This window comes from Stylophora pistillata, chromosome 14 (genome assembly GCF_964205215.1).
Source record: "Stylophora pistillata chromosome 14, jaStyPist1.2, whole genome shotgun sequence".
Classification (NCBI taxonomy): Eukaryota; Metazoa; Cnidaria; class Anthozoa; order Scleractinia; family Pocilloporidae; genus Stylophora; species Stylophora pistillata.
This window is the reverse complement of record NC_142532.1, coordinates 11,609,036-11,624,497: the sequence shown is the minus strand read 5'-3', so window position 1 is coordinate 11,624,497 and position 15,462 is coordinate 11,609,036. Positions and strand designations below refer to the sequence as shown.

The window sequence follows — 15,462 nt, the reverse complement described above, 5'->3', positions numbered from 1 at the left end:
TATCTATCAGAAAAATTCAAAATGGTGGGTAACGGCGGGAAAAGATGATCGCAGATGATCTTGCTGAGACAAACACAAACATGTTAAAACAAAACTGTTTGAAAAAAGTTGGGCATGAAAAGTAGTGGGGGAGTAAAGGTAATAAGAACTCTTTCATAGTATTAATTTGTTACAGGATTTTGCTAATTAGCGTGTTTGTAATACCAAATTATGTGCTTAATTTTTGAAAATTTTAGGGCATATTAATTTTGTAAACATTTCTGTCTTATGTCAGTTATTTTCTTTAGCGACTAGTTCTTATGGTCAATGTATTTTCTTAGGCGTCCAAGGCATCCTTGTTGGCACGAGGTCTCCCCACAAAAACAAAGCCACCTGCGTTTAAAAGGTATATATGATCATGATTTCAAGTTGCAATGTTGCGGTTTAATGTTTGTTTTTTGTTAGTCTAAATTACTTTGACTGGTGTGATCTTTATTTTCCTTTGTTTCAGATCATTATGGTTATTTAGGGCAAAGGAAAATAGATCAAACTAGGTCGAAAGTTCGTGCTGTGTTGTAAGGCACGTGGTAGATTTTAGTTTGTTATACAAATGTTTGTTACATTCTCAGAATTTAAGTTAGTAGATTGTTACGTGCACGAATGACCAACAAATGTCCGCTAACAAAGCATATATGAAAATAGACTCCCGAGTACGATATATGGCACGCAACAAAAATGTAACAACAAGCAGTTACCCATTTTAACTATCATTTAATTAGTTTTACATTGTCTAATTTACTTAGGTCAACGATTAAGTTAAGCAGTTCATAAAGCAGGCTTACAATCCTTCATGCCGTGTAAGTGTTCGTCGTCTTGATCAACTTCCAATTCCAACATCTGCCAACTGAAGACCACAGTGCTTGGCTTTCTTGATTTATCGCATTCTTTCCTTGTACACAAACTCTTCCGGAGGACTCCATAGTAAACTCTGTATTCTCTATCTTCTTCCTCTCTCGACTATCGTCTTTTTCATCTCTTTCTTCTCTCCGGATATCGCAAGGTCAAAAGGTCATAGCCTTGTCATATCATAGCTTCCAAAAGTTCATTCAGCAAGCCACGAGGGTAAGCCCTTGGGCAAATCTCTTTTGTACTTCTCACAAGCCAGCTTTTATACATTTACTTTAGTTATCTAGAATGTTCTATTACTATTTATAGCATATTAAAAGTTGTACTATTTTTGGAAACTGCTGAGTCACATGAAAGAAGTTTCTGGAACATTACAGATTATAGATAATTCTAGAAAAGTCTGGGATTGCGTGACAGATTCAGTAAAAATAATTCGATCCTCGTAACAAGATGTTGATGAAAAGCAGATATTTCTGGATAATTATTATGTGAAGCAGTACATCTGTACAGTCCTGAGTTTGATGACAAAAATAGTTAGGATGATCTTGGAAAGTAATCAGCAAAGTTCATTTGCAAAGCGTTTTTTGTACATGAATAACCCTCTTTTACCAGTGGTTAGCCATTAAGCATAAATTCATGTGGAAATTAGGTGAAAATTAATCTTTAAAGGGAAAAAATGGAGGCCATTTTTCTTTTATTTATGCAATTAGTGTGAGTGTCTCTGCATAAAATTACTTTGTCAATTACTCTTAATGCCTCTGGAATAATTATTAATGTGATCAAGTAAAGATTTGGAAAATGGGTTGAACAATCAGATTATGCATCCATACTGTTAAAAGTCACATTATCAATACCATTCACTCCCAAGGTTAAAAGGGTTTGTCAGAAATTATACCCAGTGAATGTATACAAATGAAGCAAATTTCCTCAACCATTTTTAGAGTCCCAAAAGGACAACATAAAGCTGTTAAGGAGACCAAACCAGGTTACAGTCTCTACACTTCAGACTCAGAAGACCAGGTATGTAATCTTAAGAAAAAATAAATTGTGATAACTATTCACATGAGTTTTTCTTGGGTTTTGGTACATTGATTCTCTCCATGCACATGTAAAATAATGAAGTTCTCTATTTAGGTTCTAGTCAAAATATTCTAGACTATAGCTGTTGTCTTAAGGGAGATCTTGTGATAACAATAAATCTGTTATTTAACAGGTTTCTTCAGTTGACCGAGGCCTGAACAGATGTGCAGCACTTCTGTCAAATATACTTGACAATGAAGACAAAGGTAAACAGGTTCTTCAGTTGAGTGAACAATTCTTCCAAAAGGTGGATTCTGATCACAGCTTAGGTGGTAAAGGTAAAGAATCAGATCCTACAAATGCCTCTGCCAATGCATCAGCCTACACACCACCAACACACTACCAACGCGTCAGCTGAATCACTACTGACACGTTGGTAAGATCAACTAATGCGTCGGCCAACATGGCAGCCAATGCATTGGTAAGACTGGATTCTTTACCTTTACTGCTTAGGCAGATTCAGGGGTAGTTCAGCCATTCCCTTTAATCTAAAATAAAAAGCATTCAGTTGTGCATTAAAAAAAACAGTCAGTGAAAAGAATAACCATGATTCTGGTGCTATGGGAAACTCTTGGAAACTCTTGGAGTGATGCCAATGCACCACGGGTGCTCCGTGAATGAGGCGCTCAAACTGTACAGACTATGGGCTAAGCTCAAGAGTTACACCTCTCAGTGGTTTTCAGGCATCAAATTTTGTTCTCAATTAGACGTAACCAGTGAGATTCATTGTCTTAATTACTAGTTAGTCATCACAACGTATGGGTGATCAAACCAGTTTAAAGTTTGGGGGATACGATAAACTGAAAATCTGTTTGGTAAGGATGACTCTCACGACCAAAACTCCTGAAAGATAATTGGGAAGAGCAGGCTCATCAAGTGACCATTGTGGAACGACTTTTGCCATGTGTCTGCTTTTAATTTGTCTTCAGAGATAACATTCATGCAGTCATGTAGTCTCAGAGCTGTTGAAGGTAGAAAAACAAGGCAACCAAGATTTACAGGTTGCCACAAACTCTGCACCAAGCAGGTATCAAAATTAGATTCAGGTTTCGTTGTTTTTTAGATGGTACAGCTAAGTCGAAGGTGACAAGTATGGGGAAACCTGTTAAGTCAACTTTAAAAAGAGCAGGAACAGCCTTACATCCTCAAGTTAAGCCAGACAGGCTTGGCAATCAAAGAGCAAGACCATCAAGTCGAAAAGTTTTGATTCCTACTGCCAAGACTGACGACAGAGGTATACTTACAATGTATTTGTGTGATGTGTGTCAAGTACAGTGCCTGGTCCAGGCCAATTCCTTTGTACCTATTTTCAATTTCTTGCTCCGTTTAGTAGCTGACAATCTGAATCTGGTTGTAACATAACTTTATGGTAGTTGTTTAGCTTCATAATTTGCCCAATAAAAACTACAGCTCCACTCTACTCTACTTACACGACTCGAGAAGTCAGAGGGCCAATAACTAAAATCAACCAATCAAAATGCTCTATTGCCGGTCAGTATTCTCTCAGTATTGGACTGGGCACTGTCCCGAATGGTCCCGAATGGTCCCGAATGATACCGCACTTGTGTCCCTTTGAACTTCAGTCGTGTAATAAATCTCTTATCAACTAAGCTTGCTCAGGACCGTACTGGAAGAATATCGGCCTTCGGTCTTTTTGTACGGACCTTGCTGCACTCGGTCGGTACTGTCAAGACCTCGGGCCAATATTCTCCCAGTACAGCCCTTGCGCTTGGTTAATAAGATGTAGTATTAGGTTAAAGAAAATGACCCTCTCAAGATTTCTTGGGGTGTACAGTTTTCAAGTTGTAGCTAAATGGATTTTAACCTTTGAAGGTGTTTTCCTTTTAAGTGTGGTAAGTAAAAACAATCCAATTTCTCATCATGAGGATAAAGAAAAACTCTCACCGTCAGTTCATGACAAGTATGGAGTATTTTGTCAAGATCAACAATAGGCGTGTCAAGATAAATTTTATATTCCTAGTTTTCATTGGAGTGTCTAAAATGTCACTGAAATTCGTTTGTACTCCTGCGGCTTGTAGCAAGTCCTTCCCCATCAAGGCCCCAAGAGGTAAAGCAAGGAATCTCAACAGCTTACAATGACCGCTTGGTGTCATCCACACCAATTCTCACTGCAGAGGAACGACAGAAACAGCAGCAGCTGCAAAGACGAGAGGCAGAATTGCAACAGGAACTGTCACAACTCAAGCAGCGTTATGAGTTGCTGCAGGTAAGATGTAGAGAGTCTTAAGAGAAATAATACATAACATTGCCGTTGTACCTACTCTCCCAAAACCAACTGTCTTTGAGTACTTGGTGAAAAGAGACCTTCTAGGCCAACACAGTGATAAAGAGGAAAAAAAAGCTTGGAAGGATATCTTGTACTCAATTACATTCCACCCAAGTGGATTAGCAATACTCCTAGACGGCTACACACTGCGGAAACGGCCATGACTACACACGATCAACAAAACTGTAGAAAGAACAAAAAGAAAAAAGAAAAAGATAAATGAATAAAAAAACGACACATGAAAAAACGGGACAAGGAATTGGCACGGAAAGTCGTACATGGATTGGTAGGAAACGTTTGTATTAAATGGTTTAATGATGTTCATTGATGTTCTTGATCATTTTAGAAGCAGAACGATCCCAACCACCACACAGAACAAAAACTACAACTGCAAAACTCCATGATGCAAGAGCTCGACAGCCACCAGCGGAAAAATCCTTTACAAAGGTCTGCCTCTTCTAGGCACTCAACTGAACGACAGTCTGTGAGTAACTCTGGAAGTGAGAAACACTCGAGGAGACCATCAGCGCGGAAAAGTCTGGATTATTCAGGTTTTCCTGAGGTGAAAACTTCGGCTAGTGACACTTCTGTTGATCGTGGCTTTGACAAGCCCCATGTAGAGGGTGTATTAGATGCGACGGGAGGGGAGGGTCGTGAGCGTGTTGGAGACGATGATCTGCTGCAAGGTGTGGACGACTCAGTAACGCAAGAGGTTGACACGTCAGGATCAAAGAAACAAGTCAGAATCATATCACCTTCTGGAAACACTTCACCTCACGTTGACAGAGAATCGTTAGCAAGTGCAAATCCACTTCAGAATATGTCCAATTCTACAAACACAGGAATTTCGGAAGGGAAAGCAACAAGGCAAATAGCCACCCCATCATCTCCTTCTGCTCGGGCAAGCTCCAGGAGAGCGAAGGATGGAATAGAAATTTCTTCTGCTGAAAATCAGGCACGGATGATTGAGTACTTAATCGATGAACTTAGAGCGCTGCTTGGAAATACAGGTCAGTATGATGAGCCGTATACAAGCTTATTCATGAAATACTTCAAAGCAGAAATTTGAGATTCTTCCTCCCTTGCGACAGCACTATGCTTTCCTCCCGAAACAATCAGAACTGGTTAAAACGCTCTCTAAAATTAATAATGGCTCGAATCGTATAACTTTTATACCAAAACATGAGAACACAAGCCCGTGTTCTTAGCCAAGGCAAATGTAAATTTGCTAGCTGATTGGTCAGTCGATTCCTTCAGTGGAAGAGAAACTAATAATCGGCGAGATAAATGTGGCGAGTTAATTTATCGTTGGGGAACTAATTAATTTTGTTATACGGGAGGCAACGGTTGTGAAAGAGATAGAGAAGAAATAGCTAAGTACTTTGAGTAGACGTCCCATCTTTCGAGTCATGAGGGCACGAGCCATTTTGTCATTAATTTTTAGAATTTTGCACCCTACACATGTTTGCACCCTACACATATTGGTTTACGACAAGCAAGCAGCTCGCAAGATTAAGTAGCCGGGTTTTTTTATACTGGCCGCTGAAACTTCGCGAGAAACCTTGTGGTTTGAATGTCACGGGGCGAAATGACCGGCACTGAACTTCGGAATGTGTAGCGCCTTAAATTAGATGAAATTTAATATACATTTAGAAACCCTATTCCTCAAATTGAAACTTTAGATATCTAGTACCTTACATCCCCCAGAATTCTCTCCATTTTTTTTGTACAACAGGTGATTTGGAGGTAGATCGTTTGCTTAGTGAAATAGACAATGCGGCGAAGCTTCTACCCTATCTCCTGGAGAAAGATCACACAGCTTCTGTTTCTCAGGAAACTGAACAGGCAGTACGAGCCTATAAAGTTGAAAATGCTCAGTTAAAAAGGTTGGCGTTGTTGTTTTTAGTTTTAAAAGTCTGCCAATCCCCCCGTTGTAGCGAGAATCTAGTCCAAGATACGTTTTTGAGTGGTGTTAAAATCATCGAAAAATATTTTGCTCGAATATTTTCGTAGGTATCGAAAATAGCCTCGTGAAATGAATTATTTTTCTTTAAAATAATCATGACAATTATTTTTTCATGTAGTATCATAATGGCCAATCGAAGATTTTTGCGCCAATGGGTCCTCAAGGACTGTTTAGATCTTCATGTTGCGCTGAAATTTGTCTTTATTGAATTGGTAGGAAGCTCCTTATTTCTCACCAGAAGTTAAAAGAAGGATCCATAAAGAAATACGACGACAAATCCTCTGGCAGGACGGATCTAGCTTTTGAATGTAAGCTCATCTGTACCAAAAATTTACTCAGTAAAGGGACGGCAATATTCCCTCTTTATTGATATGTTTAATCATAATACGCCAAGTCTTTGAGAAAAGTCAAGAGTGATGACACTAAACGCAGGTGACGAAATAAAGCGAACTGACTCAAAGCAATTTACCCTCCTTCCCAGGTTCCTTTCTATTCCTCCCTCGGAACGAGGTCGGAAACAATCGACCTCAAGCGCAGGAAAGTGCGGCCGAAATCTGATCCTGATTACTTTAAAATAACGTGTAACTATATAGCTCTTACTGGTCAGAGCAATTCGCACGACATTCCGCTAGTCAAATCACGACATGACAATTGTCACCTCAAGCAGACGTTGCAAATGCTGCTTTTGTCGTTGCTAGTCCTTACAGCGTAGAGCAACCTCCCTTATGAGCTGTCTTCACCCGAATTTCTTGTTTCCTGCTTGGTGTTATAAGATCCAACTGGCGGCAATCGCAGGATACGAATTTCGAGTCATATTCGCTGAACTGAATTAATAATATTAAAACCAAAACGCTACAGGTTTTACTCAATTTTGTTGTTGTTGTTGTTGTTGTTGTTGTTGTTGTTGTTGAACCATATCCCAGTGGCAGCTTGTAGGTCGGTGAATAGTGTACTCCAGAAACAACTTTCAGAAGAGAAAGACAGTAAAGAGCAAGTATTAACAGAGAGGGACCGACTCTCGCAGGTAAAAACTGTGACCAACGCGGCGAAGCGAATTTTTATTGTTCTAATTGGCCACATAGTGTGCAGTCTCGAGCGGCTAAAATAGCCAACGAGACTCCCCCCTTCATTTTAACGAAAAACTTTGCACTGTCCAGGGCCTGGACTGAAAAGTACAGACCAAGAACTTTACCGACCAACTCGGCCAACTTGAACGAGTGAGGTTGGTCAATAGTGCATAGAGCTTGCTTTGAGCATACCATTCTAAGAGAGTAAGGAACTGTTAAATATGACGGGAGGTATCTAAATAATTCCATATCCGTATCCGAGTTAAAAAAGGAAATCGATCGCTCGTACAATTTGATCTGTTTGCTTTTTTTCCCTTCTTCGAAGAATGGAGTCAGAAATAGAATTTTTTGTATGGAATATCTATTTATCAAACAAATCGCACTTAAGTTATAGGAATAGCATATTTATACATAAATTGAAATAAACTTTGCTAATCTTGGCTTGATATTTAATGTTTGTTTCTGTTGGTTTCGTGTTTTTTATTAATCGTCCTTGCATTGACAGAACCTTAACGAACTGAAGGAGGAAAGAAAGAAGTTTCTACAAATTCTATCAAACAAGGTAAAATATAATCAAACCATCTCAGTCTTTTCAGTTTCCTGGTAAAAAAAAAAAAAAAAAGAAAAAGGAAAAAATCCAATCTAATCTGCAACCGATGAAAAGTTTTCTTTTCCTCTTGGACATACTTTACACTTATTTTTCTTGTTACTCAGTGTCTTGATTCAAATCAAGCTGTTGCTCTCCGCTAAAGTTGACGCATGCCTTCTTTTTAGGGCGTTTTATCCAACTTCTGTATTTGTAACTTACAGGAACAAGATAATCTGCGATTGAAGCGAGAATTGCAGCAAGATTCGTCCAAACTAACTGCTGGTTGGTATATTTCCAAAGAGCACATTTTGAACTTCTGCTTAACACCTTTATTCTCGTTTTTCGATGCAACCTGTCAGAAACATAGTCTGGTTGTACACGGATATTATTTTAAATAAACTCAAAACAGGTTTTGGGGTGAAATAACAGAACCTTTTCAATCTTATTTATCAAAACATCTAACAACATACCAATTGCGCCTTTCTTAGTTTGGACTTAAAAGCCCCAATCAAACATTTTTACTTACATGAATGTGTATAACATCCAATGAAACAAGCAGTTTTCAAATGAATAGGATTTTACAAAGACCTTCATCCCTTTGTTTTATTACATTATCATCTATAATTTTCTTTTGAATTTAAAATACATAGCTCATTTAAGGTTACTCTTTGATGAAGAGATGAAAATCGAATTCATATCCTTCCAATACCACGGCCATATTTTACAGAAAACGACAAGCTTAAAGCAGATCTTGAGGCTGTTTACCTTTCGACGGAAGCAGACAAGAAAGAAGCCACCATCCTTGGCCTTTCTTTGAAACAGAAAGATGCAGAAATAGACAGACTCAAAGAGCTCACCAGGTAATTCAGGTTTGATATAGTTCACTTGCACAATGACGTGTCGATCCCTTCTTTACAAATTGTGTATGCATCTTATTCTATCCCCAACAGGGGTCTTCAACAATCTCTAACCCGCTTGCTGTCAGACATAGAACAGTTCCAGCCAAATGGCCCTTTAAAGCTGGGCAGCATGTTGGATAAGGCCAGCGCACTGGAAGGTTTAAATAAATTTTTAGGGAGTGGCCTCCAGACAGCGTAAGATTGATTGACTTCTTACCTTTTTTGATTTTTTAAATTTCTTAAATTCAGTCTCTGACTTAGTGAAATGTTCAGCAAGCAACCGTGGATGATAATCCTTCTCTTGTATATTGGATCGGCAGTGACCTAATCGGCCCAAAATAACGAATATAAATGTAGGGGCAAGACCGATACAACGTAGATAAGTTTTAAGACGGAGCAATATTTTTTCGGCTGGCCAAACCAGCCTTCCTCAGGTGCAGTGGGAATTGACATAGAATTAAGGTGGTACATAGATAGCTGTATGATGTAATAGCGGAAATACGTAAAACTAATTTGATTGACAATGAGATAACTATTAAAAATAGAAATAGTAAATAAAAATAGAAGTAAAGTAGGGTAAATTGAATAAATTAAATAACTAGAAGTAAGAATAGTAGAAGGAAAAACACTAATACATTTCTTCGCGAGCGTTAAGGCCATCGGGATAAACAGTATTGCCTCCAGGCACCTGAAGAAGGCTGGTTTGGCCAGCCGAAATAATAGTGCTCCGTCTTAAAACTTATCTACGTTGTATCGGTCTTGCCTCTATATTTATATTCTGACTTAGTGGTGCCTCATTCAGCTATTGAAACAAAGCTGAACAGAAAAGGCTTTGATTTCTGATTACAAACGCTAAAGTTTTGAAAAGTGGTTCTTGTAGACTTGAATACTCGAATAACTTTTAATTCACGAAGATCTGGTTTGACTATACAAAAAAGGAAACAAACGTAAACAAACGAAGCGAAACGAAAAATACTACAGTGACGACATACAAGATTTGTGGACTCGAAGGAAAACGTAAAGAAACACTCCTGAGAAAAACAAACGAACATCTAAACTGAACTTTGACCTCTCTAAGTAGATGGCCCATCCCATGATATTAAATGACGTAATTTTACCAGTCCCGCGCGGACTGAACACGGGAAACGAAACAAACACGTGTAGAACGTTTTGTAACTGGCATATGGTATTTCGGGGACTGGACTGGACTGGACTGGACTAGTAAAACATGGACTAGTAAAACGTGGACTAGTAAAACGCGGTAGTAACACGCGGACTAGTAAAACGCAGACTATTAAAACGCGGACTAGTAAAACGCGGACTAGTAAAACGCGTACTAGTAAAACGCGGATTAGTAAAACGTGGACTTAACAACAACAACAACAAAAAAAAACAATTTCATACGAAGGCGATCACAAGACTTAATGGCGAGCCAATTTAGTGAGTGACAGTCCCTGTTTGACCTTTAAGCTACAAATGGGTTTGACATGCGCCAGATACAAACGAATTTATAAGTTTAGACTAAGAAAGAATTTTATTCAGCACCAGTTTAAAATCCTAATCCTTCGCTCCGACGAAGGGCTAACGCTCGAAACGTCAGCTTTTGTAATCGTTACGGTGGCCAATTTATCATTTCAACTTTGTTGATATATCCAAATTATTAAAATCCTAAAATACACTTTCGTCGTAAATTTCACGGCAGAAACGCAGGAATTCAATGAATAAAAGTCGCATTAAATCTCCTTGTGTCTAGGTAGAAAGAGTCTCATTGACTTCAGCTTTTCGGTGGAAGAAAAACCGGTTTACACACGCCATTACAGAAAACAAACAAGCAAACTGACTACTCCAAAACACATATTTGCATTCACTTACAATTTGACTTTCCGTGACATTTTAAAACGGAACAGAGGTAAATCTTTGAAGATTAATCGTCGTTGGAAATAAAAAATACTTTCCATAAGATCTCTGTTTTTCTTTTTACGAGAAAATCGTCGCATGATCATTTAACTCGTGTGTGTTTGTCACACACTTGCGAAAAATCTCTACGTTTCCGAAAACCTGGAAGCCACTAACGGTAATTTGCGCAAAACGTGGCATGTGATCAACGAGCTAACTTCACGTAATACTAGTAAGTCGGAAACTATTAACGATCACTTTACAAACGTTGCGCAAGTATTAGCACAAGATATTCCTGTCGTTGATATTGATCCTGAGTCTTATTTAAAACACTCTACTCTTTCGTTTTCTCTACAAATTCCCAGCGTTGATATTGTGTCTAACATTTTGTAGAAAATTGACGAAAAGAAAGCCACTGGTCTTGATATGATTCCGAGTAAATTATTGAAAATGGCTGCTTATATCATCGCACCCTCTCTCACCTCAACCTTCTCTAAGTCTATCCTCACGGGGATATATCCAAATGATTGGAAAACGGCCAAAGTGACTCCTCTTTTCAAAAAGGGTATTAAATCGGGTCCTAACAACGATAGACCAATATCTGTAATCTCTATAATTTCCAAAGTTTTTGAAAGAATTGTTTACAATCAACTTTTTCGTTATCTAGATGATAACAAATTGCTATTGGGTTGCCAATCAGGGTTCCGTTCTCTACATAGTACGCTAACGGCTTTGCTTGAGGCAACAAATTCTTGGTCGGTAAATATCGACAATGGTCTCTTAAACGGCGTTGTCTTTATTGACCTTAGTAAGGCATTCGACACCATTGATCATCAAATAATCTTGCGCAAGATGTCCTACTTGGGTGTCGATCTGGCAGCTATTAAGTGGTTCTCGTCGTACTAGAGTGGCCGAACCCAGAGATGTAGTGTCGGTGGCAAACTATCATTTGCCTGTACCCTCAGTTGCGGCGTGCCGCAGGGTAGCATATTGGGTCCTTTGCTATTTTTAATATACATTAATGATCTTCCCAACTCCCTTCGGGGCGCCGCACCAAGAATGTTTGCCGATGACACCAATCTTACGATATCTGCTAAGACATTAACAGAGCTTGAGCTAGCTCTAACCCCTGAATTGAATAACCTTAGCCGTTGGCTGAAAGCTAACAAGCTCAGTCTAAATGTTGCTAAAACAGAGTTAATGATTATTGGATCAAGACAAAGACTATCTGCCCAATGTAACGACTTAGAAATCAGAATTGATGACCAAATTATCAAGAGAGTCGACAAGACCCAATCTTTGGGTCTTACTATAGATAAGCAACTCTCTTGGGGTAGCCACGTTGAAGAGATTGCAAGGAAGTCTCTTCAGCTGTAGGCGCCCTAAAACGTGTACGGCCCTTTATATCCAAAGAAACTGCAATTCAAATTTATAACGCTTTGATTATGCCCCATTTTGATTACTGCAGCCCCGTCTGGGACTGTTTAAGTGGCTACTTAAGCGATAAGCTCCAAAAACTACAGAATCGAGCAGCCAGAATTATTACTAAATTACCCTTTGATACGAGCTTAAACCACCTTTTCTCCACCCTCGATTGGGAGAGGCTACCTCTTCGACGAGAGAAACAAAAAGCCCTAATGATGTATAAAATTATGAACAACCTTGCTCCCGAATATCTACAAAGTCTTTTCTCTCAGCGTCACTCTGTGTACGACATAAGAAACTCTGAGGGAAGGCTGGCCTTGTCCAAACCAAACACCAATTGTTTGCAACGAAGCTTCTCTTACAGCGGGGCCATATTATGGAATAAATTGCCCAAAAACTTAAAAAATGCTTCATCCATTAACCATTTTAGGCGAAATCTTTACGTAGTCGATATATAGGATTCCCACACGGCAATCATGTAAAGCAGTTAATTAATCTTAGTTTTTATTATGTAACTGATGATTTTCCGTGTTTAAATAAAGATTTACATACATACATACATACATACATACATACACCAGTACTGCTGTTTCTTCAAAAGCGTAAGCTTCTTTCCTCTTCAATTGACAGGTGTCGTATCGTGACAGTTACTTATCAAAAAATGTTTCAAAATTTGCTCGGAAGTCTTTTAATTACCTTTAGAAATAAAAGTGTTTCGGCGAAAGCTTTCTCTTTAATTTGAATAACGTTTGTTTTAACTCATAAAAAGAAAAACAGTTAGACTAACTAGTCCGCGTTTTACTAGTCCACGTGTTACTAGTCCACGTGTTACTAGTCCGCGTTTTACTAGTCCTCGTTTTACTAGTCCAATCCAATCCAGTCCAGTCCCGTCCAAGAAATACCATATGCCTTTGTAACTTACAGTTCTTGCTGCCGTTATCACAACGTAGTCAACTTTAGGTCACTGCATAATTTCGATAGGCGTTTTAATGTGTGGACCTAACTACTCTTCAATTCAAAATGTAATTTCAAGAAAAGAAAGTAATTGTTCGTGTTCTTTCCCAAGCCGACCATGCGACCAATTTTCTCTGTGGCCAAGTGACGACACATTGAAGCAGCATGACAACTGACTCACAGGTCTAATTCTTCATTCACATCATGTGCCCTTTCCCCTCACTCAGTGTGGGGCGGGGGGGGGGGACGATTAGTTGACCTGTACCGTAAGTAAAACTTCGAACAATGCTTTTGCACTATTTTTGGGGAAGCAAAAATTACTTTGGGGGTTGTCGAAATTCAACAATTTGTGCAGTGATTTAAAAGAATACATATATTTTCTTCCCTTCAGAGGCCAAGTAACGACCCCAGGGCTCTCCCCTGAGGTTTTACATCTTGCAAGACGAAGTAACAGAAACCCTTTATCTCCAAGTCAGCCCGAAAAAACATTAATTACCACTGAGCAATCGCCGCCACTCAGTCAAGGTGTGGTGTCAATGGGGAAAGTTTCCGGGAGGAGTTCTGATTTAAAATACAAAAAACATTTACGATTTGCGGACGCTGCACAGGACACCTCTGTGCATACGGATGGAATTGAATCATGGGAAAACGGTTTAAAAGTGGAAGATTTGGAGGATGAAGAAAATGGCGGTGATTTATCTTCCCTTTCATCAGGAGAAGAAGAAGATTTCAAGAGAGATTTAGCAAACCTTGACGCTAATATTGCAAGGATACAGAAAAGTTTGCGAGAAACCGCCCATAGAACTTGACATTATTGCAGTTGGGAAATATATGAACTAGTTAAGAAAAACTTATCGAAGTTTTTAGACAAGTCGCCTATTTTCGTACACATTCTCATAATGTAAAGGAATATAAAAAATATAATAAATTACTTTTTCAAACGTATTGACTTAGTTCTCAGATGGTATTAAGGTAGGTCTCCTTGTCTGTCATTTTGGAATCGTCCTCTCCGTTATCTCTTATTACATAAACCAGAGAACCATGCGGAGACTATTGTTGGGGCTAAGTAGAGCGTATGTAACCTGCCCTAAAAAGTCCGTGAAAAGGTTATGCTGAGCTGATACCAGCGAACCGCTTACCTTGTGGTTTTTATTCTCATACATTGATGAAAATATGTGGGTGGAAACTTTTTCGATGTTGTGGCTGTAGTTGTCTTTTCTGATAACGCATTCGGATAAAGTAACTGATGTTCACGTCTTGGTTTTGCTTCTATGCTCCGCTTTGAGAGCTGCTCGGCGCTCATGAAGCAGGTTGACTCGAAGCATTTCATTCAGGGTTCGAAAGCACTTTGAAAGTCCTTGTAGTTTTGGTCCAAAAATGTGCACCAACCCAGTTTGTGGAAACAGGTCGCTTGTCACTTCAGTGCTCAGGATTGTCGGCTAAGTTGAGCGTGATATCCCAAACAGTACGAGTTTTCCGGCCTTTTTTCTGTAATCTTTATGCTGGATTGCATTTGATATACCCGTGTGTTTGATAACGTAAGTTTGATTCTTCTTAGATGGACAGTGCATACTTAACTTGGAGCATTCCACATGATTCCTTTCTCAGACCTCCCTTCTTCATACTGGAAGGAAAATGCATTATCAGAGCGATACTCGATCGTGAAGGAATATGCCTTACAGGCGTCCAATCCTGACAAATAAAACGCTTTTTTACCCTAATTTTATCACAGGCGGCCCAAGCTCTCTTTGAGAACCACGCAAGGAACACAATTTGCATACCGATTTATAAGGATTTGTATGGGATTTTCTACAAGAGATCCATAGAGATAGTTAAAAGTGAAAATAATCAATAAAAATGGCTTACCTTATTCCATACGTGTGTTGTTTGCTCCTGGTGTCGTTATTTTATCGATTTCACTTGATTTATGCGGTTTTTTTAATCCTGGTTCTCTACCAGGAAGAGAACCAGGTGGTAGAGAACACCAGGAGCAAACAACGCACGTATGGAATAAGGTAAGCCATTTTTATTTAATATTTTCACTTTTAACTATCTCTATGGCTATCTTGTAGAAAATCCCATACAAATCCTTATAAATCGATATGCAAATTGTGTTCCTTGTGTGGTTCTCAAAGAGAGCTTGGGCCGCCTGTGATTTTATTAAGTCGATAGATGGATACTGAACAAATTGCACTGGATGGTGTATATTTGCACCATTCCTTCGAGAACTTTGCATTTCTTATTTTCGCGACCTAAAAATCTACTAAAGAAGTTACGATATGAGATGATGACGGATGGAAGAACTGCGTCAATAATCAGTCAGAGTCACGTTTTGACTAACTTATTGGTGTTTCACCAATTAAGACATTAGTCTTGTTATCCGATCTGAAGTTATATTGGCATGTCAGAGGACC

The 15,462-nt window shown here is 38.9% G+C and overlaps 1 protein-coding gene across 6 annotated transcripts; it reads left to right on the top strand.

The window, feature by feature from the left end:
- Nucleotides 1-3: 3 nt before the first annotated feature.
- Nucleotides 4-13,993, top strand: LOC111334368 (uncharacterized). 6 transcript variants are annotated; one of them, XM_088744491.1, is made up of 16 exons: nt 10-138; nt 321-385; nt 1,827-1,905; nt 2,099-2,171; nt 3,029-3,199; nt 4,005-4,192; nt 4,599-5,262; nt 5,988-6,138; nt 6,435-6,526; nt 7,142-7,242; nt 7,791-7,847; nt 8,060-8,156; nt 8,602-8,734; nt 8,825-8,968; nt 13,161-13,231; nt 13,440-13,573. In XM_088744491.1, exons 1-15 carry the CDS (start codon nt 115-117, stop codon nt 13,222-13,224), a joined length of 2,103 nt encoding a protein of 700 aa, XP_088600617.1. In that variant the 5' UTR covers nt 10-114; the 3' UTR covers nt 13,225-13,231; nt 13,440-13,573. The 6 variants fall into 6 exon arrangements, with proteins under 6 accessions (XP_022795813.2, XP_088600617.1, XP_022795812.2 ...); XM_088744489.1 differs by lacking the exon at nt 13,161-13,231 and adding an exon at nt 783-836 and having other exon boundaries at nt 48-138; nt 13,440-13,993; XM_022940078.2 differs by lacking the exon at nt 13,161-13,231 and having other exon boundaries at nt 4-138; nt 8,096-8,156; nt 13,440-13,993.
- Nucleotides 13,994-15,462: the final 1,469 nt, after the last annotated feature.

Coding starts and splice junctions, on each gene's coding strand:
- LOC111334368 (XM_022940077.2), top strand. CDS start 115: ATGAAAAGTAGTGGGGGAGTAAAG. Junction 5,263..5,987: donor AGCGCTGCTTGGAAATACAG/GTCAGTATGATG, acceptor TTTGTACAACAG/GTGATTTGGAGGTAGATCGT. Junction 7,243..7,790: donor AGAGGGACCGACTCTCGCAG/GTAAAAACTGTG, acceptor TTGCATTGACAG/AACCTTAACGAACTGAAGGA.